Source organism: Condylostylus longicornis, unplaced genomic scaffold, assembly GCF_029603195.1.
Source record: "Condylostylus longicornis isolate FDR11 unplaced genomic scaffold, ASM2960319v2 ptg000109l, whole genome shotgun sequence".
Classification (NCBI taxonomy): Eukaryota; Metazoa; Arthropoda; class Insecta; order Diptera; family Dolichopodidae; genus Condylostylus; species Condylostylus longicornis.
Window position 1 is genome coordinate 571,107 of NW_026578077.1, and position 26,660 is coordinate 597,766.

The 26,660-nt window shown below is 28.7% G+C and overlaps 1 protein-coding gene across 1 annotated transcript in view; it reads right to left on the reverse strand.

Moving 5' to 3' along the window:
• Window positions 1-2,375: 2,375 nt before the first annotated feature.
• The window catches only part of LOC129614449 (short stature homeobox protein), a 64,371-nt gene continuing 40,086 nt past the window's right edge, over window positions 2,376-26,660 (reverse strand). Inside the window, exons 2-4 of the mRNA XM_055529036.1 lie at window positions 9,584-9,641; window positions 2,644-2,840; window positions 2,376-2,585 (exon numbers count right to left, since the gene is read on the reverse strand). Coding sequence (XP_055385011.1) covers window positions 2,430-2,585; window positions 2,644-2,840; window positions 9,584-9,641 — 411 coding nt within the window. The 3' untranslated portion in view covers window positions 2,376-2,429. The remainder of the gene's footprint in view (window positions 2,586-2,643; window positions 2,841-9,583; window positions 9,642-26,660) is intronic.

Here is a 26,660-nt window from a genome sequence, read left to right on the forward strand (position 1 = left end):
TACAGGATTAACTACAATCATCAGCTTGATGACCTTATAAGACGAGAAACAGTCACGCTGTTTATCAGAGTTTTTTAAAAGTCAATAAAAGTGCGGAAAATGATTTGAATATGGACAACAATTTGGTATCATAGCGAGACGAAATCTAAAGCAAGATGGTTTAATTAAAACATATAATGCTAGAAAAGAACAGAAAAAGATGTTACACACCCTGAATATGATATATACTTCCAATTATATGCATAGGTAGCTATGCAAAGTGTCTAATATCTAATTTCTCATAAAATTTAACATTTAATCTTTGTATAACTTCAACTTAAAATCTAATAAAATATTAATTTAAATTTTTTTTATGTCGCGGCTGCTAAATTCATAAATATAGCATCAAGTTTTTTAAGTTAGTGTATCAGCTTATACACCGTCGTGAGGGGATATTAACTTTGGTATAGGTTTGTAACTACTTGAAGGAGTCGTCTCCGATGTGGACATGTATATATATTCTAGTTCTGCATAAAATTCTGCGTTAATTTAGATATTTCCGTCTGTCCGTCCGTTAGTTCGCACGATAACTCAAGCTATTATTTTTGTGCCAATACTGCTGCTACTGTAGTTGTATCGGCTTGTATTGTCTCAGGTAACTGAGGTACAACTTAAAGACATATGTCCAATTACATTTTAAATATATTTTGAAATTTTGACAGAATGACTGCACTGGTTCGGGTAGCTAGCATACAACTAAAAATGCTAGTTCCATAAATTCGGAAAAATAATAAAAGTAGATTTATGAACATGGTAATCATATGCCAACTGTAGTTCAAACATATGCTGAAGTTTCACTGAAATGACTTGGTAGAGTCGAATAGATGCCATATAACTCCAAAACGAAATTTTAAATATTCGGAAAAATAATAAGCTTGATTCTTAAAACTTGGCGATCTTACGTCCAATTACAAGTCCGATAAATCCCCGAAGTTTTGATGGAGTGGTTTGACGAGTTCGAATATCTGCTACGCAACTCTAAAAGCAAATTTAAAATTATAGAAAAACGAGAAAAAAAATAGAGTTGACCTTGTCAACTCTGTGATACCCGTACGAATTTGTTATCCTATGTGCGAATAATTAATGTGCCATAACTAACTAAGGGGCAGACTATGACTTTAAGTTGCCGTATTACCATATTAATTTATGCAAAATTTCAGTACTATGTGTTTTTCAAAATACTGTGTGTGCCAAACTACTATTGAAGTTGTATGGCAGCTACCAGAAAGAGCCAAGAAATTTTAGCGAATTTTATCAAGCACATCGGCCCTACTAATATATTCACTTGTGTGAAATCTCAATATCACAGCTTTTATAGTTTCTGAGATATAGTCAAATAACTTTTGAAGTAGTATGGCAGGTACCAGAAGGAGCCAAGTAATTTCAACGACTTTTATGAGATACATTGGCCCTACTAATATATTCGTTTGTGTAAAATTTCAATACTATAGCTTTAATAGTTTCTGAAATATAGTCAAATAACTTTTGAAGTTGTATGGCAGGTACCAGAAGGAGCCAAGTAATTTAAACGACTTTTATTAGACACATTGGCCCTACTAATATATTTGTTTGTGTGAAATTTCAATACCATAACTTTTGTAGTTTCTGAGATATAGCCAAATGAATTTTGAAGTTGTATGGCAGCTACCCGAACCGGTACCCCGATCATGTCCAATTTAAATAGGGTTCTGGCACTTACTACAATAAATCATTTGTGAAAATTTTGTGAACTTAGCTCAATTAGGTTTTGAGTTATCGTTCGGACGGACGGACGGACGGACAGACAAAGCTAAATCAACTCAGAATTTGACGCTGATCAAAACCATACACTTGAGTCTATATCTAACAACGTTATCTCTTAGCGTTACAAACGGTAAGGCAAATTTAGTATACCCTTCGAACATACGTTCGTACGGGTATAAAAACTAATAAAGTCAGATTCAGTGAAATAAATAAAGAAGCAGAACAAAAAAAATACACATTTTTATAGAAATTTCGAGATTCAAAAAATTAGCTTAAATGTTTAAAAAAAATAAAATAGAAATACATACCTATTATACATGCATACCTTATATAAAAAGATAACGAAAACATTGTAGTAGAAAAGCGTTTCAACTTGCGTATGAAAAGCCAAAATATCTAACACTTTTCTAAGGAATCTCCTTCCTCAAAAATAACATTTAAAGTCACAAACTATTACCGCATTTATTTTACATTTTTTATAATCAGAGCCGATCACAGTGGATAGAGGTCTAAACAAAAATGACTTAATTTTTTGTTAATGTAGATATACTTATATCCATAATATGTAAGTAATAAATTAAATATGGCAGCAAGCGTATTTATTAAAGTTTTACATTATTTAGATTTATTACACATAATATGTTATATTAATTGGTTTCATTAATTCCTAAAGCTTCTGCATGAATTTTTGCTTTCAGGCGTAAGTCAGCAATACTGGAATTCTTTTTATGAACAGCAGCAAGGGCAGCCAAATTTATAGGATATTGAAATAGTGAACTCCTATTAGTTAGATCAGACGTGTACTATAAAAACCAAATTTTTTTAGAACCAGTTTATAATTTTAATTAAATTTTTAACTACCTGTTGTGCTACTGAAAGAATATTTACATCAAAAGCAGAATTATTTGTAGTTAAACTATTAGGTTCCATTATTTGGGATCGGTTAACATCTCTTGGTGAAAATGCAAGCTTTCTTGTTGGCATGTATGTATAAGGCGTTATGCGGCAAGTTTCCAGTTGGGTTGATGTTGGTCGGCTTTGCTTAGTTAACAACACTCCTGTGAATTACGTAATATATTTTTGTTAAAAAAGGATTGATTATATTTTTTACATATTAATTCATATTATTTTCTCTTTCAGGTACACTGTCATTTCGTCTAATATCTAATTTTTATTTACTTGTGCATCATTGATTTAGTTTTATTAAATTTTGTGATGAGTTAAAAATCTTATAAAAATAAAATTCTCATACGGTCTTAAAGGCAAAAATGTTGTATTTATTTCAAAGATAAGTTGATAAACGCTGCTGAAATTAGTCTTCGTATAAACATAAACAAAACAAAAATTCTAGGAATTTATGCAAGAACAACAATCCCTCTACAAGTAAATAATAAGAACATAGAAGATGTCTCCGAGTTCTCTTACCTGGGTAGTACAGTAACTTCAGATGGGGGTGCTGAAAGAGACATATAAAGCAGACTTAGGCTTGCTAGAATGCCAGCGAAATGTGGCTAATAAAGAAAAGCTACAAGAATAAGGTGGAGACCTAAATTTATCAACTTTTGTGGCCCTCCCATTTTCAAAAATTCAACATAAGTACAATGGTTAAGTATTTCTATGAACGAACTAAAATATCCACTTGTTGAATTTACTGGCATAAATTCCCAAACATCCCTGACAACTAAATGTTTTTCTATGTCAATGAGATGTTTTTCTGGTCTTTCTGATTGCTTTTGGAAACTCTTCTCTGTCATTTTTTCTTTTAAACATTAGCTTGCATTTCTCCTCATCAAAATTTCTATCCCCTAAACGTTGATGTCATTCATGAACATACAATTTTGATGATGCTTGATGATGATGATGAGGCTTTATTATTTTTGCATGTAGATTTGAAAAATTATAATGAATTTGATGTCGTTTTTCTTCTAGACCCCAGCCGGTAGAAGCTTGAAATAAGAGACTTTTAGACATTAACAAATAGTTCATTTCGTTAGAAGAAAATTTTTTTCCATCTCCACCCCCTCTCAAGTTATCGCCCCTTGAAATTTGTAAAATTTGAATTTTTGACACCTTATATTTCCGAAACCGCAAGCTTTTTCAAATTTCTATAAACGCAAAAAATTAACGATAAATTCCATGATATTTAAAAATATAATTATTTTTGTTAACTCACACAATTAAACCTTAAAATCAAGCATTATCTTAACCCCTCTTTATATTAATTTTGGCTTTATTTCAAAGACTGCATGTATGCATCATCCTAAATATATGCAATCCTAGAAATAGTTTTGTATATGAATGGAAATAAATATACATAGACTGTATAGATATACATAGAAAATATGAAAAATAGATATACATTATACATAGACTGTATTTAAAAGCAGAATTTTCACTTGTTGAAGGGAAAAGTGCTACAATACAAACCATTGGTTTGACCCAACTTTATTTTTTATTGAACTCAACAGTTTATATGATATTTCGTTGACTTTTTAAAACAAAAGTTCAACAAATTGAACATCTTCATTTATATATTAAAGTTTAAACATTTTAAAGTTTGTAAGCAACTTTATATTATTGCAACTGTTGGCTGTGCAACCGCTGTCAGTATTCCATTCAAAACGAGGTTGACAATTTATTATGTTGTTTTGTAGCGATAGCAGATTGCTGATTTTTTCATTTATTTGTCCGCTTTTCATAATGCTTATTTCATATTCTTAAGAGAGTCGGGAGCGAACATCTTCGAGTTTACGGTCATCTTCGTTTCGCACTTCTAAAGCCGCAATCAAATCATTACTATACAAAATTTCTATTCAAGTTTCCGTCAAAAGCTACTAATTTAATCATTCATTTATTAAATCAATTGTGTCATATGTAATTCCATATTACTTATGTATTTACGCCTTGAAAAGTATTTAATTTGGCTGTCAGTCCCGCCTAGGCAAACCTGGGGAGAGGAAGGCAACACGTGGCGTGGATTCCTTTCTTTCTGCACTGATAGATCCAAGCTGGATGAGAGATTTGTAATAGGCACAACACCCAATTTATTATTAATGTATTAAATTTATCTATTAATTATAAAACTACACGTTGTATTATCAGTTCAGTAATGTTATTAGCATAACAGGCACATGTCTACTAATATGTTCTTGTGGTTGTGTGTTCGTTCGGCAATTCGTTGGTAATTTCTTCATGCCTTTGTAGTTCAGTTAGTAGAGGGTCCGCCTAGAAAGCGGTAGGTCACAGGTGCGGGTACAGTTCGAGGAGAAAATTTTTTTAATTTTTCTGCCTTTAACTCGTTTCTTTGATTACGTCATCCAGCTCTTCTGCAGTTATATGAAGAAGCTTCCATTGAATTAAGAAAGGTTTGTTCAAGTTTTTGTTCTCGATGCGATACTTCTGCTTCTGCAGCTATACTACAAATAAGTTTCATGACATGTGTGTCGTTTTGCGGTTAATGTTTGCTGCTAAAATCATTCCGTTTTTGTCCGTAGAATTGCAAAAGATATTCTATCAAATCGAAAGCATAAAATGCTTTTCAGCGTTTATAACCTCAATTAGTGGAGAACTCAGTTTGTAAGAACGTAAATTAAACTTGTTGATACCAGAGTTTTTGTTGGTAGTGCTGTTTTACTCGTAGTTTTATTACAATGCAATTTTAATTGATAAGATCTCTCGCAGTCAGAGTTGTAAACGTGAATTCATCCAAATAATGCATAGGATTTGTTACGCATATTGTGTATGTTTCTTTTTTTTCGAATAGTATCTCTTGAGAAAGATTCTGCAACATTTTTTTGGTTTTTTAAGTACTTAAGTTCATGAACAAAATCAACAATAAAAACAAATAAAACAAAAAAAAAATCATTTCATCGTTGAGCATAGCTTTATTTCAAATTCGTTATGAATTATGATTTATTCACGAATTATATTTCTTTGCTGATTTCGTAAGAATATTTCAAATCAGGCCTAGTAGCAAGCTTATTTATGTGAGCAAAACTTATATACACCTCCTGGATTCCCAAATTTGTGGTATTATGTTCGTTCTTAGACCTCGGAGGGTTTCGCCAACATTTCTTATAAACCGATTGCGGGAGTCCGGGAGAATGGGGGCGTAAATTATACAACGTCTCTTTGGATGTCCAACATGTTAGCTACGAGAATGGTAGAGGCTGCTGTGGCGCGGGACACCCTGAAGATATGCAAGGCAAGGGAAAAAAACTCCGTATGATGGATTTGAATTTTACGTTATGCTGTTTACATCATTATCATCGCTAGGGGAATTTTCGGGAAATAGTCTAGACAGACCAGACAAACAGTTCGGCTCTGCGGATCTTGGACCTAACTCTAGTAAGGCGACCCTGGTTCCGTTCATCAGAAGAAAGAGGCTGGAGTACCTCCTTCTGTTGGATAAAAAATCTGAGGCTGGAAAGATATTCGATCTTGGAATAGCTAGAAAGAACCTGGATCGATTGCAGAAGATGCAGAAGATGGATAGATGCTCGCATACATCTGCATCACGGGGGCTACGAGAACGCACCCAACGGGGACTTTGCAGGTTTTTGTCGAAATGGGAGCAAAGGCTGTAATTCTGAGATTGGGACGAAATTGAGTTAAAATGATGAGGAAAGCGATTGAGATTGTCTTCTCGAGGGGATTCCTCTCCTGGCGCTACCTAGGTATGACATGATAAGAAAGTGCAGCTTCAAAAACAGCTTTACATCGTTCCTAGGCAATAGAAGGAACGAGGTAAAGACAAATTTTTAGGCCATCTGGTAGAATCTTACACCATCAGGTGGTACGGGAATGTTAGGGACAAGAACCAAAATTTTCGATCCTGTGGGAACATTTCCGAGCGTGTTTCAGGCTGAGGTAGCACGCCATTGAATTGTGTAAAAAGGTGGCATCTTTGACACGAATAATTGATTATATTGGAAACGCGGGCTTCCATCGAGGCGCTGAGTTCATTTTCAGTATCCTCCGCTGCAGTATGAGACTGTCTCGAGAACTTCTATGAACTGAGTAGGCGCATTAAGGTCTCTTTGTGCTAGGTGCAGTGCTTGTGGGCGTGGAAAGAAATAAGGCAACTGATGCGTCGGTAAGGCAGCGGCAAACACATCTTTTTTTGCACTAAAAACCTTCTGCGGAATCGGACTATATACTATGTGTTGAGGGCTAAGAAAAGAATCAGAGAGGACGCGATCTTAGCGCTGGGGAAGGGTATTGAGGCTGCGGCAGGCTAAGAAGTTTTTGGAAAATTATAACTAGAAGAGATTCAAGAAGATTATAGGGAATCAGGTGAAAATTCTCACTGGGATCTTGTCGGGTCATTGCAGACATAGAATGTACCTCAGTAGGCTGGGCCTGGGAAGTGTAGACCCTTGTGGAGGATGAGGTGACTTACCACACCTTCGGTAGTACTATACTCTAGCCCATTGAGGAATACGAATACTAAGGGCCTTTTCTCTGCTGAGTTACAGTTTTCCGGTAGTTGATTGAGTTCACCAGTATAGTGGGCCTCGACCATGAATTGTAGGACATGCCTCGTGCTCCGTGGTAGGGAGTGGGTGTTAGAGGAGCACAATAGATCCTTATGTGTGATCTTACGAATACGAACATATTTTTTCGAACAAATACGAATAAATTTTTTTTCTTTTTTTACCATGATTTTTCTTTTCGTTTTCTCTTTTTATGTACCTTATTTCTTTTTATCGCAAATCTGGCTACAATTCATGTATTATATAAGTTGGCATTAAAATACCAATTCTAAAAGTATTATAATAATAAAAACTAAATAATATCAAATACAATCATTAGTTTTGAGATTCACAAGCCTTTCCCTTTCATTCCAAGTTTCCATTCATATATTTAATACAATAGAAACATGATATTGATTATTAAATGAGTAAAACAAGAACTAAAACAAAAAATGATATTATTTTTTGCTTTTTTTTTAATATTATTGCAATGTTATTAATAAGGTTAACCTCTTATTAGTTCTAAAAAGAGATAGATACGTGTTATGATTGTGAAGTTTGAAATTTTGCAGTAGTAAAAAATTTTGCTTTATTTTGTATTGAATAATTTTGAATGTAATGATATAAAGCTATCTGCTATAAATGTTGAATAAAGAACAGAGTAATAATAAATTACCTTTATTGCTTTTTTTAACAAAAACGTCAACATTTTTGAGATAGATTTGTGAAGCTTTACTCCAAATAGGATTTAGGTAACATTTGAGAAGATGTGAATTCCATGATAGCCATTCGCTTATAAAGATCTGATCACCTAAAATAGCCTTTATAAAGATAGTCTCAGAAAAATAGCCTTTCTCTGGTTGTTTCCATATGAAAAAACAAATTAATGTTTTCCATCATACGTATGTGAATATTATTTATTTTAATAATTAGAAGAAATATTTGTTCAGCAGTGTTAAGTTTAATTCATAATTCGTAAATTTATTAACTTAATTTTGGAAAGAAAACATTTATGTTTGTTTTGTTCTAAACTAAATTTACTTCGGGTGACATATTTACACCAGGAGCGGCTTTTTTTCAAGCAAAATTAGTTTGTCTTCAATAAAATGTACCATACACCCAATATTTAAAATGGACTTTTTTAATATTAAATTTTTCCTAGAAATGATAAAAAGTAAGTGGACTTTAATAATTAATGAAGAAGTTTTCATTCCAAATATTTTACCAAATAGTACTAAAATGTTCATAACATTTTGATTCAAAATATAAAAAGAAAATGTATAGTAAATTTTTTTTAACGCCAGATGCTTTACATAATTTGTATGGAATTAATTTTTTTTTTTAAGTGTGGATGTTGATGAAGTTGTTGATTTTACCCTAAATAGAATGAAAATTTAATCGTAAAAAAAAATATGAAGTTGCCTTTGAATGCAGTAAATAAAATATTAGTATAAATCATTTATCAAATGTATTGTTTTAGATTGAATTAGTATGTGAAACTCAAGAAATTAATATGGAAGAATAAGTCAACATATCATCTACTTCAGTGAATAATAACCATCATATTGATAAAATTTTTTAAAAATAATACTGTTTTAGAGTGATTAAAGCACATATAATATGTATATACGAGTATGTATGTATATTTTTATTAGTTATTCTATTATTTAGAGTTTTTCATTGAAAATGTGAAATAAGGTTTATAATGAGTATTAGAAATTTTTTAAAAAAATTTCTAATACTCATTATAAACCTTATATGTTCGTTTTCAAGAATACTGTGAATAATAATAGTATAATAATAGAATTCAAGAGTACTGTGAATTAAAATACATACAGACAATTTATAAAATAAATTTATTCGAAGAAAAAAAAATTTGATGTATTTTGGTTAAATTTGATTTTTTTTTAAAATATTACAAATAAATAAATATTAAAACTACAAATAAGAAACTCCTGTTACGAATTTGACAATGCCTGAAAGAGAAGAATTTGACTTAATTGTTTTTCCAAGATGCTCCTTCCTTTAATATTTATAATTCGTTAGTATATAACATGCGATTATTTTAGAAACAATCTTAGCTGACAGCCTTTGAAAATAACATCGAAAATAAATGTATTAAAATTTCTGTTACTATTTTAGTTCACTTAAAATTTTTAAAACATATTCATAAGATACCACAAAATGGATAAAAGAATTGTAAAATGGCTAGCCATATTTTGTAGAAATACAATAATATGTACGTACGAAAAATTGTCCTTGTCATTAAATTTTGGAAGTGGTTATATATAAGTATGCATTCATACTTTAATATTATGTAACTGTACCTTTGTGAAGTTGGTTTTCATGCTTTCTGCATTTAGCTCTTCTGTTTTGAAACCAAACCTGCGAAGAGAAAATATTTACAAAACGTTACTTTAGCATAATTTAAAAATTTTATAAAGTTAATTTTGTATAAAACATTTTAAGAGTACAAGTGATAAAACAAAATTTAACTCATAATGAAATTGACACTTGAAGAGGAGCGATTAATTTACGACAATGTTCTATAATTTATTTATTTTAAATTAGCAGACACTTGCATATTATTAATAGATTGCGTATATTTAAATTGATTAGAACTCCTGTGAGAAACAGTACAAAAACATAATTAACACCCTTTTTTAACCCCAATCGAAATGCAGAGAAAAAAAGTCATGATAAATAATAAAGTTTGGTCAAACCAATGGTTTGTATTGTAGCACTTTCCCTTCAACAAGTGAAAATTCTGCTTTTAAATACAGTCTATGTATGCCTATTACACTATTAAAGTAAAGTTGGGTCAAACCAATGGTTTTTATTGTAGCACTTTTCCCTTCAACAAGTGAAAATACTGCTTTTAAAATGCAGTCTATATATACCTAACCTATCAAACTATTAAAATTATTTTCATTCATATACGATACTATTTCTAGGATTGCATATTTTCGGATGAATGATTTATGCAGTCTTTGAAATAAAGCAAAAATTAATAAAAAGTGGGTTTAACATAATGCTCGATTTTAAGGGTTAATTCTGTGAATTAAGAAAAATAATTATGTTTTTTACTGTCATGGAATTTACCGTCAGCTTTTTGCGTTTATAGAAATTTGAAAAAGCTACAAATTTCAAGAGGCGATAACTTGAGAGGGGTGGAAAAATTTTTTTTTCTAACGAAATGAAACATTTGTTAGTGTCTGAAAGCCCTTAAAATTTCAGGCTTTTAGAGGCTGGGGTCTAGAAAATAAACGACATCAAAAATTTGGAAAAATCGGACTTTAGATAACGGTAAATTTGAACGACTATTTTGTTTTTTTAAATTTAAACTATAGTATACCGCGCTAGGAGAAAAAGTGAAACTAATAAGCACTTTTTTTCAAAAAAGTTTTGGACAAGTGCTAAAAAGTAATAAGCAGCACAAGAAATAATAAGACGTATCTCACATCTAAATCGTTTATTGATAGTGAAAAAATTTTTTTTTCAGATCCAAGAACTGAGAACTTTATTTTTAAGAAAATACTATTTTATTTATACGAAAATTATTTCTTGAAAAAAAAAGAAAAAAATGAAACTTTTAATAATTTAAATAATAATTTTAAATATGACAAAACTTAGAAATTAAAACAGGCAAAAATCACAGTTATGGACTAAGTAACAATTGCTAAGAACATCTACCTGCTATCTATCAGAACTTAACAACTATGTACATTTTTGACAAAAAAAGTTGTGAATTTAGATTTACTTAAAACTTTATGCGTTTTCTGATCCAAGAAAAGCATCTGATCCAAGATATCTTGCATTGAATTGGAGGGCGAAAAGTATTGCGGTACTATTTCATAAACAATGTTATTTTCGAACGGCTGATTATTTAGAGGTTTTAGAATTTGTAGACTGCGCAAACTAAAAAAACCTAGCTGAAGTTTTTGCATACTGTTTAACCCTGCAGCCTAGAAATTTTAGTCCTAATGTAAATATTTCAGCGCAGCGTGCATAAACGAAAACCCCGGGGTTCGGTTTTGTATTTGTTACTTTATATATTTCATATTCAATTTTTTATTTCATATTGGCTATATTCTTATAAGTGAAACTAATGCCATATATATTTATTAGGCCACCAAGCTGAAAACATTTTTCGATATTATGCAATCGGAAAAAATTACAAAAGCCATTCTTAAAGTTTTATGTTTTCGAAGTATTCCGATTGATATATTTTTAATTTTTTTTGTGAAAATTTAGAGTATTCTTTCTGACTCTTACTTTATTTCGTATGGTTTTGAAAATGATTTAGAATGTGTTGTTGTTTGTTTTGCTTTTTTTTTTAATTTCTTTTTAAATTTTACTCTATAATTCAGTGCCCTTCCATTTGGAAGACAAGAATTGTTGGCTGTGTTAAAATTGAAATTTTTGTTTTTAATACATTTTTTAGATGAATTGTACCAACCGATTTTTTTGAAATTCAAATTTTAATTTAAAAAAAAATGTAAAATCAGTAGAGCTAAAAATATTAAACAATTTCCTTCAAACAAATAATTTCCGACAACTCTTCCTTTTAAATTCCATATTCTGAAATTTATTACTAAACAAGGTAAATCAGGAACAAGTTAAAAGCGATATATCATATAGTAGATTGTCGAAAATGTTTAAAATTTTTATTCCGAACATAGTGTTAAATCGGAACCATTTCAAAGTTACAGGGATTTTAAGATTTTTGATAATTTGGAGAAATTTTTTTGCTTAGTAAAAAATTTTTTTGCTTTTGACCTCCGTTCCAAAAAAGAGTTTTAAATCTTTAAACAAGTTTTACTATATATTTCCTGTACCGTTAAAAATCTGTTATAGTACAGGGTTTACTATATTTCCTGGATGTAGAAACAACATTTTAATGACTTTAATTAACTTAAAAATTATCACTAATTTTGACTTTTGTTAATTTTAAGCAATGTAAATCTATACTCTTATTAATTTTGGATAAAAAAAATCATTCATACAAAACAGTCGACATTTTTAAAAACCATTATTTCGAGAAAAATATTTAATTTTAAGATTTTTATTAAAATATGTGTATAAGTTTTGGAGGAAAACCCCTGTTTGGATTTTGCAAATTATATTCCTTCGCATGTATGTATTTGAATCTAAAATAAAAAATTTTAAAAACAGCAAAGCAACATTATCTTTTATAGTATATTAAAATACTCATTTGAAAGATGCAACATTCAATAAATTCCCGACCATGGTTGATGATGCGAGTTATCAACAACATCCACCTAAAGCAAAATTACTTAATAATTACAAAATTATATTTTACATTCTTTAAACTTAAACATAAAAGCTAATCTTTTTAACAAAATAGATATTAAATTTAACACATTAACATACATATTATGTATGTTTATACTAACTTCGAGTTCTGGCATCATCAAGTTTATCCGCACAATTTTCCAACATCCAATCTGCAAAGTTTTCGGTAGCTCAATCCCGGTACCGAAATCCTCCGTGAAATTCATTGCTTTTAATTTACTTATGTATTACTATTTCAAATTTATTGTTTTTTTTTCAAATTTATTTTAAATAGAAATTTTTATTAAGTTTCTTCTTCCACACTTTGTTTACTTTTTTTGAATTGTCTGTCACATCACAATATCATTTCTACTTGATTGACAGTTTTCATATGCATATTTAGCTTTAATTTATAGAAATTATTGGAATTGAAATATATTTTAAAGTCATAAATTATTGCAACAATTATTGCAAATTATTTCATTCGTAAAAGTGTCGTACAATAGTAAAGTAGTTCACGGTATTAAATAATTTTGAATTAAATTAATTCAAATTATATTTAAGTATTACGTAATTAGATTATTACTTACTTTTAATAAATTTATTTTCGACGAAATTTTGCAAAATCAGCATTTTTATTTTACTATAAATTAAAAATAAATTTTACTTTGGGTCTAAAGTAATATTCATTTTGCTACGTTTGCGAAATAAAATTTTATAAAAAAAATTTTTTATTCAAAATTTTTATATTATCGAAAAAAAATTAAAGTATTCTTGGTAAAAAACTTTAACTAAGAGTGAGTTGACAAAAAAGAGTTTCAAATGACTCAAAAAGTCACATGTAGGGCTTTTTGCAAGCGTCAAATACACCAATCTCTTAAAAGATGGTTCATTTGCGACGATTGCCAGGATACCCATTCTACGCTTCGATCAACCCTAGACAATGTGTCATCGCAAATAAAATATCTGGATGATGAAAAAAAGGGAATAATCGCAAGCAACTCGTCTAGTTTTGAAGATATGGCTAAGTCCTCTGACCGAACAAATATTTCCGTAAATGATTTGGTCGAACTTCAAAACGCGAAAATCCAATAACTTAGGGCAGATTTCCAAAAAGCCCAAGCAAGCCAGAATTTCCAACTCAAGGACACTCTTAAAGAAATTATGAACCACTACGTTAGACAGTTGTCATCGACATCTAAGGAAATACAAGCTACTGGCGAATGTATTTGTTCGGATCAAAACTCACTGTTAGTAAAGGTCGATGCGCTATACCAAAATATAAGTGAATCTGTAAACAACTTGTTATCTGAAACTTCAAAAACTTCAAAAACTTTAACAATAAGTCTTCCATGAGTTCATCAAGACTGTGCAACATATATGACGAGATTCTGGAATCTGAACAAATATATCATCGTGTTGACGAAAATTCAGTTAATCGTTACGGAATACAATGGTCTCGTCAAGAATGGGAGTTTCGTCCGGCTCCGATTAAGGCTTCTAATGAAGAGCATAAGGAGTCAAGTAGTCCAAAACGCATTCATAAAAGATTTACACGACGTCACAAGTGGGGCCGGAGACATCACGGTAGATCCTAAATTGAAACAGTTCAGCCGGCTAAAGCTAGCCAAGGTACTTATAGTAATAATTCTAATTTACAAAACAACAATTCCAATCCTTAGATAAGAAATAGGTCTGATATTAACTAAAAATAATATTACTATAAATACTAAAAACAATATTACTATAAAAAGAAAGAATATAAAAATTAGTAAGAATGATAGTAATAAAAATAACAATAACAATATTAATAATAATGCCAAACAAAAAACACGTACTAAAATTAATAAAAACAATAATAATAATAATAATAATAATAATAATAATAATAATAATAATAATAATAATAATAATAATAATAATAATCATAATAATAATAATAATAATAATAATAATGATAACAATAATAATATCAATAATAATAATAATAATAATGATAATATTAATAATAATAATAATAATAATAATAATAATAATAATAATAATAATAATAATAATAATAACAAAAACAACAGTAATAGTACTCATAACAGGAAAAATAGCCCTTATAATGGTAGTAATGATAATAACCACAATAATAATAATTGTAATAACAACAATAATAATAGAAATATTAATTATAATAATAAAAGTAAAAATAATAATAATCCAGGAGAAAAAATTTTTTAATTAATTTTTCTGCCTTTAACTCGTTCCTTTAATTACAACATCCATCTGTTCTGCAATTGCATGAAGAAATTTCCATTAAGTTACATTATTAATGTAATAAGCACATTACTTATTAATTTCACAGCTATGATATTGTATAACCAAAATTCATAATACAACAATGTTAGTTATAATAATCATAATAACAATAACAATAGTAATAATAATAATAATAATAATAATAATAATAATAATAATAATAACAATAATAATAATAATAAAAACAACAGTAATAGAACTCATAACAGGAAAAATAACCCTAATAATGGTAGTAATGATAATAACCACAATATTAATAAGTATGATAATAATAATAATGATAACAATAATAATATCAATAATAATAATAATAATAATGATAATATTAATAATAATAATAATAATAATAATAATAATAATAATAATAATAACAAAAACAACAGTAATAGTACTCATAACAGGAAAAATAACCCTTATAATGGTAGTAATGATAATAACCACAATAATAATAATTGTAATAACAACAATAATAATAGAAATATTAATTATAATAATAAAAGTAAAAATAATAATAATCCAGGAGAAAAAATTTTTTAATTAATTTTTCTGCCTTTAACTCGTTCCTTTAATTACAACATCCATCTGTTCTGCAATTGCATGAAGAAATTTCCATTAAGTTACATTATTAATGTAATAAGCACATTACTTATTAATTTCACAGCTATGATATTGTATAACCAAAATTCATAATATAACAATGTTAGTTATAATAATCATAATAACAATAACAATAGTAATAATAATAATAATAATAATAATAATAATAATAATAATAACAATAATAATAATAATAAAAACAACAGTAATAGAACTCATAACAGGAAAAATAACCCTAATAATGGTAGTAATGATAATAACCACAATAATAATAAGTGTAATAACAACAATAATAATAGAAATATTAATTATAATGATGATAGTAAAAATAATTACAATGTTAGTTATAATAATCATAATAATAATAACAATAGTAATAATAATAATGATAGTAAAAATAATAACAATGATAGTTACAATAATCATAATAACAATAACAATAGTAATAATAATAATAATCATAATAACAATAACAATAGTAATAATAATAATAATAATAATAATAATAATAATAATAATAATAATAATATTAATAATCATAATAACAATAATAATAACACTACTGGTAACAGTATTAGTAATACGGGTAGTATTTCCGTAGCTCGTACTGATAAAGGTCCGAGTACATTGTGTCCTAATTTTATTAAAGGAGAAACTCTCAGACCTATTTCGGAATCGTTCAAATCGGTTTCAAGTTCAGCTTCACCAGTATAGTCTAACTCAAACCCGCCTAGTTTTGTCAATCCTCTAGTCCTACCTATAGTTAGACTAACAGAAAAAGCTGTTGAAGAAGGCGACGGCAAATATCTGTTATCTCGTTTGAGGGATCACAGAATTTATGAAAACGTTAGGTCAAACCACAGAACTACCTATCTTATTTACACGACCAGGAAGATCATGTTTGTGTTGATCGGAAAACGAGAACAAATATTAAGGTTTTGATACCTCAAGAGGAACTGCCATATGATCTTCAGAGTTTAAAAAATATATATATCAAATTTCACGAAGAGATAGGTATGACCCCAAAAGACGTTGAAGCTGATTTGAAAACTTACCGTGGTCATGTCGCTAATCGAAAATTAAATCACCTGCAACTAAGCCGAGAAAACCATAGCAAATATTTTCGATCCTAGCGATACTGTTAATGTAAATTGTGCTTCTAGTAACTGTACGAACTTGAATTTCCGACCTAACTCCGTTTCAATTTATTATCAAAATGTTAGAGGTCTGCGTTCAAAAATCTATAAATTCTTTGCAAATTCAGCTATCCTTGATTGTGATATCTTTATTTTGACGGAAACTTCGCTCTGTCATACAATTAACTCTCTTGAATTGTTTGGGATACGATTCACCAAATGATCCAGCAAATGGAGCAGTGATCGCGAAAGGTGGTGGAGTTCTTGTGGAGTTCTCAGTCAAAAATAAGCTTAATGTCGATCAAGTTAACCTAGATCAATTTTCAATTTTGGAAATTGTTACTGTAAAAATTACTAAACTTACAAAAATATTTTAATAATAAATTGCTACATCCCTCCAAATTCTGCTTTTAATGTCTATGAGAATCTATGCCCAGCTATTGATTATATTATTGCTCTCATGAATTCAGCTGATGAAGTATTATTATTTGGAGATTTTAATCTTCCAAATATTTTCTGGATCCGATGAAGAATGTTACTTAATTCATATTCAAACAGTAAATGATTCCGAAGTAGTTCCAATTGACAGCTGTAACGCTAACGCCCTTCAACAAATTTCTAATATACTAAATTATCAGAATAAGCAATTGGATTTGGTTTTTACTTCTGACTGGTGTAATCTAATATCTGATGATTTTAGTTTACCTTTAGTAAAAAATTGATAACTGTAACCCACCAATTTGTTGTTCTTACTTTTATGAAAATAAAACTGAAATTTTGTTGGAAGCAAATTACAAATTTAACTTTTCTAAAACTAACTTTATGGCTTCAAATAATTATCTCCGTTCAATCGACTTCAACTCACTTTTTTCAAACTTAGATCTTGAGCAAATGGTTAGTATTTTTTATCAAACTCTTAATCACGCTTTTAATGAATTTACGCCCACTATACGTGATCGGTGTTTAAATTCTTCCCCACTGTGGTTTGACAAAGATTTGAAAAAATTGAGGAATAAAAAAAATAGAGCATGGAATTTGTATTTAAAATATAAAAATGGATACAATTATAATAAATTTGCTTAATTCTTTAATATTTACAAGGTAAATCTTCAGTCAAAATATGACAATTACCTTACTAATATTGGATATCAAATCAAAAATAATCCGAAATCTTTTTGGAATTTCGTTAATTCAAAAAGAAAATGCGATCAATATCCATCTTTTATGAATTATAAGGGCGTCTAGTCTAACTTCTTTCGTGAATTTTTTTCTAGCTCTTATGGTAGCAATATTTTTGAAGTTGACTGCAATAATTTTAGTCGTTTACAGAACTTTCCAATATTGCCGATTTCATCACTAGATTTTTCAATTTCTCGAGTAAAAATATATTTGGAAATGCTTGTTCTCCTGGGCCTGATAATGTGCCTAAAGTGATACTTAAAAATTGTTCTCTCTATTTAGCAGGTCCACTGTCTATTTTATTTACTCATTCACTTTCTCGTGGTCATTTCCCCCAGTTTTGGAAGGAGTCCTTTATTAGACCTGTCCATAAAAAAGGACTTAAAAATTATGTGACCAATTATCGGCCACTTGCCAAGTTAATGTTCTTTGATTTCATTTATGACCAATGTTCATGTCGATTAATGCCAAATCAGCACGGTTTCGTTAAGAAGCGGTCTACTACATGTAATTTAGTGCATGCGACCTCCTTTTATTTAAATGCCATGGAATCTGGTTTCCAAACAGATATCATCTACACAGATTTGTCAAAAGCATTTGACCTATTACCACATAGTGTGATTTTATATGAATTGAGCAAATTTGGTTTCCCTTCAAATTTGTTGGATTGGATTAAATCCTTTTTATTGGATCGCAAGTACTATGTTTCATTCAGATCCTGCACCTCAAATCCGTTTGTTTCTAATTCTTAAGGTAGTCATTTAGGTCCTTTATTATTTAATATAGCGATAAACTATGTTATTTCTATCATTAATCATAGTGAAATTATGATTTACGCTGATGATATGAAAACTTCAAAATCATTTACTGCCCTGAGGATTCCGTCAAACTGCAAGATGACATCTCCTCTTTTTCGACTTGGTGCAGCCACAATAACCTTCTCCTTAATGTTAGTAAATGTGCGATAAGTGAAAAGTCAAAGAACAGAGTCAATTCTTTTCGGGAATTGGGTGTTATCTTCGATGACAAATTGACTTTTAGGCCTCATTATAATACAATAATTAACAAGCCAATTCAATGCTTGCTTTTGTAAAGAGATGAGGTAAAGAATTCAATGATCCATACATATTAAAATCTTTGTATATGTCATTGGTTCGCTCCAATCTTGAATATGCATGTCAAGTTTGGTCACCCCACTACCTATTACATATAAAAAGAATTGAAGCGGTCCAGAAAAAATTCATCAGATTTGCTTTACGCGGTTTAAACTGGCAAGATCTCTTAAATTTACCACCTTGCAATAATAAGCTTAAACTTTTTAACTTGAATTCTTTGAAATCTAGAAGAATTGTTGCGGACATTCATTCTTCAAATCAAGAACGGCCAAATTGATTCTCCAAGAATTAAATCTATCATAGATTCTAGTTTAAATACCAGTACCCGTTTTAGGTCAGAAAATGTATTTAACACGGCCTTTCATCGGACGAATTATGGGAAATAAAAACTAATAAATAGGAGGTTCATTTATATTAATGAATATAAAAAAATTATTGATTTGTCTATAAGTAAGCAACAACTAAAAAAGGTTTAGTTTTCTAACTTGCCATAATTTTCGCTTAATTATAAATTTCTGGTAGTCTAGTTTTTAAAAATTAAGTATTATTATATTATTGTATTTTAAATATGTAATATTAAATTATGTAATAATTAAACTGCTTTTCAATTATAATTATTTTTATGTATACATGTATATGTTCTTATATATAAGTTTTAGTTTTAAGCTATTTTATATTATGTTTGAGTTAAACATTAAATAAATAAATAAATAAATCAACAATGTGTACATTCTTATATACATAATTTGTAAGAAAAGAAAAGCTCTTAAATTCGAATTTTAGGTAACTAAACCCATACATGAATTAGGGGGTTTTCGTTTATGCACGCTGCACTGAGAGTTCTACTTTGGAACTAAAATTTCTAAATTGCATCGTTAAACAGTGCGCAAAAACTTTAGCAAAGTTTTTTTTTGTTTACGCAGTCTACAAATCCTGAAACTTCTAAATCAGTTGTTCGAAAATAACAGAAATGATATTGTTTATGAAATTCTATATCAATACCTTTCGCCTTCCAATTCATTGCAAAATAAGGAAATTTTAACAAGATTTGAAGACTTAAAAAAAACTTGCTTTAATAACCCTTCGATATCTGAATTTGCCATTTTCAAATTGAATTTTTTTTTTTGATTTTTAAATTACAAAAAAAAATTTAATGAGGCAGAGACAAAATTTATATTAAAGATATGCGCTACATTTCTATTGCAACATTTCTTTGTTGCAGATTGAATTTCCGAACGCACTTTATTGCAGCCAGTAATTTCCGAACGATCTGTATTTTCAGTATGTGTACTACAAGCTAGAACTATTCTAGCACTGAATAAACGAAAACCCCCTTACATTAAATTAAATTGAAAAAATGTAATACAGTACATGATGGGCGTATTGAATCAAATCTAACCGTATGTAAAAAATTATTATATTTGAATATAGTCAATTAATGCAGTTTAGAACTATATTATATTTTATATTTTTTCCAAAAATTTGTTCATTACCGCAGTAGTTTTCACTCGATTCGCTCATATAATTATATAATTTTGAAATTGCTAACTTAGCCTTAAAATGGCTAAAATTTAAAATAAGTTAAATAGTTACGTATATTTTAAGAAAAATTAAAATTATAAAAAATTTTTTGAAAGTGAAAAAATTGAGTTTTTTATTTGAAATTAACAAGAAAAGTAGTGTTTAAATTGTGATGAAATTAATTAGACATACAGGAAAAAACATGGTCCTTCGAACCGGATCGAATGTTATGCGGTTTTCAAAAGTCTATATAGCAAATATTTGCAAATTTTATAAAGACATTATTTAAAATTAAATTATTTGATATAAATCATTTGAGCTATAAACTACTAGTAGTGAAAATAAAAAATTATAAACTATTATTAAAAGGAAAAAAAGTTCAATTTTTACTTGTGTATTATAAACTAGATCATAACTTATTATATAAACTATCATGAACCAACAAAAAAAAAGAACAATATAGTGGTGCTTTATGTATATATGAATATATTCGCGTAGTTGAATAACGCGTCGGCACCGGTCCGGTGAAGCTGAGCTATCAAAGTAAGTTGTATTTAATTGATTTGCTAGATTAAATTAAAACGGGACTTAAACTTAACTATTATTTAATTATTTTACGCCTTTTAAAACTAAAATGAAATTATTTATCATAGTTACTATTGAAACTATAACTACCATATTGAAATCTACTACTGTTAATATTAAAAATTGAGTAAATTCTGCACAATTGCTATTTCCTCTGCAAATTTCTGTTTCCTCCATTAAATTGAAATATAAAATACTGTTTCGGTTACAGACATCTTTATTCTCAAGACTCCGTAGTACACAATTTACTAATACATACATACGGTGTATTTAAAGTTGATCAGCATACTTTCGGTTAAGAATTGTTCTTATATTAGGTATTTTCAAATAAATTATAAATGTTCATGGTGATTTCGGATGTTTGGAAAATAAAAAACGATTAAATAATATAATAAAAAATATATTATACAGAAATTATTCTATTTCGTTTAAAATTTGAATATTAACAAAATTAAATCTTTTTTTACAAACTAGTTACTAATTACAAGTACCAAATTACATTATAATAAGTTACAGGTAACAAAATATTTTTGAGGTAAAACTGAAATAGTAAATACATAAAAAAATTATTTTAAAAAAAACTACATAACATATTGACATAAAAGAATAAAATTTTTAATCAATTCTTCTTAAAACTAGTAATATGTTATAAGAAAACCAACAAATTTCGTTTTAGACTATTGCTTCTGCATGCTTCGTCGCAACACCCTCGGAGCATTTACATGACGGTATTTATATGAACGTAATGAAATATATTATTATTTATTAAATTTTATTTAAATATGAATACAATAGAAACTTTAACAAGTAAAAACGTTTCAGTCGGTATGAACCGATTAAATTATACCCTGCACCTTTCATTGTTGTATAGCAATTACTCAAACCTGTGAAACCATTCTATAGAAAGTTCACGGATATATCTGATCTATAATTGGACACACATTTGCCAAGTTTCATGAGTTTGACTTTATTATTTTTCCAAATATTTAAAATTAGCTTTTGAAGTTGTATGGCAGGTACCCGAACCTGTCAAGCAATTCCACTAAAACTTCGCAGGTATATCTGATCTATAATTGGACACACAACTGCCAAGTTTCATGAATCTAACTTTTTTATTTTTTCAAATATTTAAAGTAAGCTTTTGAACTTGTATGGAAGCTACTCGAACCTGTCAAGCAATTCTACCAAAACTTCAGAAATATCTTCGACCTATAATTGGACACACAACTGCCAAGTTTCATGAATCTGACTTTATTATTTTTCCAAATATTTAAAATAAGCTTTTGGACTTGTATGGGAGCCACTCGAACCTGTCAAGCAATTCCACCAAAACTTCAGAAATATCTTTGACCTATAATTGGACACACAACTGCTAAGTTTCATGAATCTGTCTTTATTATTTTACCAAATATTTAAAATTAGCTTTTGGAGTTGTATGGCAGGTACCCGAACCTGCCAAGCAATTCCACTAGAACTTCGCAAATATATCTGATCTATAATTGGACACACAACTGCCAAATTTCATGAATTTGACTTTATTATTTTTCCAAATATTTAAAATTAGCTTTTGAAGTTGTATGGCAGGTACCCGAACCTGTCAAGCAATTCCACTAAAACTTCGCAGGTATATCTGATCTATAATTGGACACACAACTGCCAAGTTTCATGAATCTAACTTTTTTATTTTTTCAAATATTTAAAGTAAGCTTTTGAACTTGTATGGAAGCTACTCGAACCTGTCAAGCAATTCTACCAAAACTTCAGAAATATCTTCGACCTATAATTGGACACACAACTGCCAAGTTTCATGAATCTGACTTTATTATTTTTCCAAATATTTAAAATAAGCTTTTGGACTTGTATGGGAGCCACTCGAACCTGTCAAGCAATTCCACTAAAACTTCAGAAATATCTTTGACCTATAATCGGACACACGACTGCCAAGTTTCATGAATCTGACTTTATTATTTTACCGAATATAAAAAATTTGCTTTTGGAGTTGTATGGCAGCCACCCGAACCGGTGCAGCTATCTCATTAAAATTTTTAGAGCATATGTAGAATATAATTGGACACATGTATACAAAATTTTATATTTGTACCTTTATTAGTTTTTGAAATAATTAAAATAAACTCTTTGAGTTGTATGGCAGCTACCCGAACCCGTTGTCCGAATTGGTCCAATAACAATAGGGTTCGTCCTTGGCACAAAAGAAGCAACTTGTGAAAGTTTGGTGTCGATTGCATTATTTGTTTTTGAGTTATCGTGCGATCGGACGGACGGACGGACGGACGGACTGACGGACGGACGGACGGACGGACGGACATGTCTAAATCAACGCAGAATCTTACGCTGAGCAAGAATATATATATATGTCCATACCGCAGATGACTCCTTCAAGTAGTTACAAACTCCATACCAAAGTTAATATACCCTTCACGAAGTGCAGGGTATAAAAAGTACACCGAATCTTACTAATTATTAAAACATAACTATTAAGTAATATTTTGTTTTTAAATAAATGTTAGTACTATTTTTTAGCACTTTTCAAAAATTTTTTTGAAAAAAGTGCTTATTAGTTTCACTCTGTCCATCCGTCCGTCCGTCCGCGTGTCTGTTTACAAAACTTTTAAACTTTTGAAGAGAGAAACCTGAAATTTTATATGCAAACTAATTTCCGTAAAATATAATTTTTACCTATCTCTCCATCTTCAAAAGTTATATCCCACAAAAACCCTTAAAATGCCATTTTTCAAATGTAGTAGAACCATATACATTTTTCAAATTTTGCGAACGCAGAAAAGTAGTGGGTAGCTTCTTCTATCACGTCATACTGTACTTAAACTTTCAAAAAACAATAAAAATATATAAAATCCTTTTTTCCAAATTTTTGATGTCGTTTAAAAGTCTGAAATTTTAACAACTTTCAGACATTAATAAATAGTTCATTCCACCTCCTCAACTTATTGCCTCACGAAATTTATAAAATTTGAATCTTTGGCACCTTTTATTAGCAAAACCGGAAGATTTGGGAAATTTATATAATTTATATTAATTTGTTGAAGGGAAAAGTACTACAATACAAACCATTGGTTTGACCCAACTTTATTCAAATTCACCTTTGTTTTATATTAAATATTATGGACAAAAGACAAAATTTAATTAATATAAGTAATAAATCTTCATTTTATTTTATAACACAAAAAATTAATATACGTAATTATTCACTAAATTTAAATTAAAATTAAATTTTAAATAGCAAACAAAAGTATTTTGTCGTTCAGCGAGGTAGCCTTCCTGTACGAAATTTATATGAAAAGCCTTTTTTCTGAACAAAAAACTTACATTTGGTACATTATATGAGTTTATGGCTTCGTCACTTAACTATTGCTAATGAGTCTTTGTATAAAATAGAAAATAGTGAAATGATATACCAGAAAATAAAAGAAAAAAATTTAGAGTAATGAAAAATTTTTTCACTTAATATACATATAAAAACTTAAGATAACTTAGATATAAAGTAGTAATTCAGAAAAATTGTAATTTGTAAAAGATTGAACTATATATTCTTTATAAATCTCAAGTGCCAAATAATAATTTAAAGAAAAAGGTAGCGCTTGTGGTTTCTTCTATATTATAATTTTTAGTATTTATAATTTGATATCGAATTTCAAAAGCGTGGTAAAAAAATATGTACATGTTACAATTGAATGTGAAAATAAATTTATATGGATAAGTGTATGTAAATCCATTGACAAAGCCGGTGTTAAATGTTTTAATAAAAAAATTTAAAATTTGCATCAAGCAACCAACAGATAGAAAATATAATATGATTAAGTATATGTAAGTGAATGCAAAAATAAACATGAATATAATAAAATGCCAACGTAATAATAATCTAATGTCTAAGCAATATTTTTTAAAAAAAAGTATACTAGTACAGAACATTTTAAAATGTTTTTGCATTTTTATTACGCAAATGAACATTTTTAAAATAAATATTTTATAAATAATGTTACAAGTGTTAGTAAATTTTATTCGAAAATTTAATTTCAATTATGCTTTGTAAATTTCGAAAAATTTTGTTTTAATGATTTTAGAATTAAATTTTTAATGCAGTTTATAACGCTTTCACATTATGTTGAAAAAGTTTTTAATTTGAGCTGTTTTCGCGTAAGAAAATTTTATTTTGGTTAAACCACAAGTATTGCATTTTCTTTTGAAATTTGATGGTTTTCGCCTGAAAGTTTGCTTTGGAGTGGTATAAAATGATGACGAAAAAAATAATTGTTTTTACAATCAGTCGACAAATTCAATTCAACAGTAAACAGTGCCCATAATTTTTTTTTTGACATATTTTTTTTTTGACATTATTTTTTTTTTTGTTTTGTCCTAATCAAGCTTTAATAAATGGAGCCCTTTCTTTTACTAAAAGCTACGAAAAAATCCCATCCTTTTAATCCTTTTTTAAAAAATTTTTTTTTTTTTTGCCAAATTAAGTAATCAAAAAATAAGACAAAAATTACTTCTCTGAAGACAAAGATAAAACACACGTCTACTCGTTTCAATGTTTGAAAGCCATTCAAACTTTACTCGCTCAACGGTTGAAAGCTACTCAACATTATCTTAAAGCTAATGTTCAAAGTGAGAGTGAGCTCTTATTTAGTTAGTTAACTATTACTGAAGCGAATTTTATATCTGCCTGGGAACTTTAGCAGAACCAGTACGATAATAAACGTATACTAATAAAAAACCAGTTAAAAATTTTGTTTTCGCAACCATTTGTAGCAAATAATATACGAAAATTAATCAACACCACCAACGAATTCATACAGGTCCTTGAAAATCTTCAAATCGAAACTACAAAATGGATTATTATATTTGTCTACATTATTAGTGAAATGCTGCCAACCGATACCAAAAAACTTTACGAACAAGATATTGGGACTGACAAAACGTTTCCAAAATAAGAAATATTAAGTTTATTTTTAGAAGGCAGATTTCGGGCCTTAGAGACGTTAAACAATAAAAATTGTGAAGCATCTATAATCAAAAAGACCCTCATGTCCAACCGAACTTATAGTTGCGTTCTTTGTTCAACCTCACATTTAATTCAATAATGTCTACAATTTTTGAAACTCAATCATCAGGACAAAAGCAATATACTCATTTAAAACAAATTTTTTTTTTTTTTTTTTTTTCTTTATTTATTAGTTAATATTTTCAATATAATATAAATTCATTAACTTATAACTAACATTATATATACATACGGATCTTAGCCTGAGCTGTATGATCCCATATTAATTTTAATCTTAAATAAAATCGAGAAAATTTTGTTTTTATTTTAAATATACTTAACAAAAAAAAAAAAAAAGCTATCTGCTGTTTTAAATAATCATAGTTATATATCAGTTTGATTACTTCAATAATAATTTCATTCATTATATAAATAAAAGCTGTATGATAAAATATGATAATCATGTTCTACCATTAAACTTTTCAATTAAAGAAAAAAAAATTTCAATTAGGTATTGTTACAAATTTTTTCTAATATATCTGTAGGTATTTTTTAACATCTCACATTTAACTCTTCAAAACTACTCAGTTTCTGTTAATAATAAATTTTTTTATTTCATTCTTAAAAATTCCTATTGAATCGATTTGTT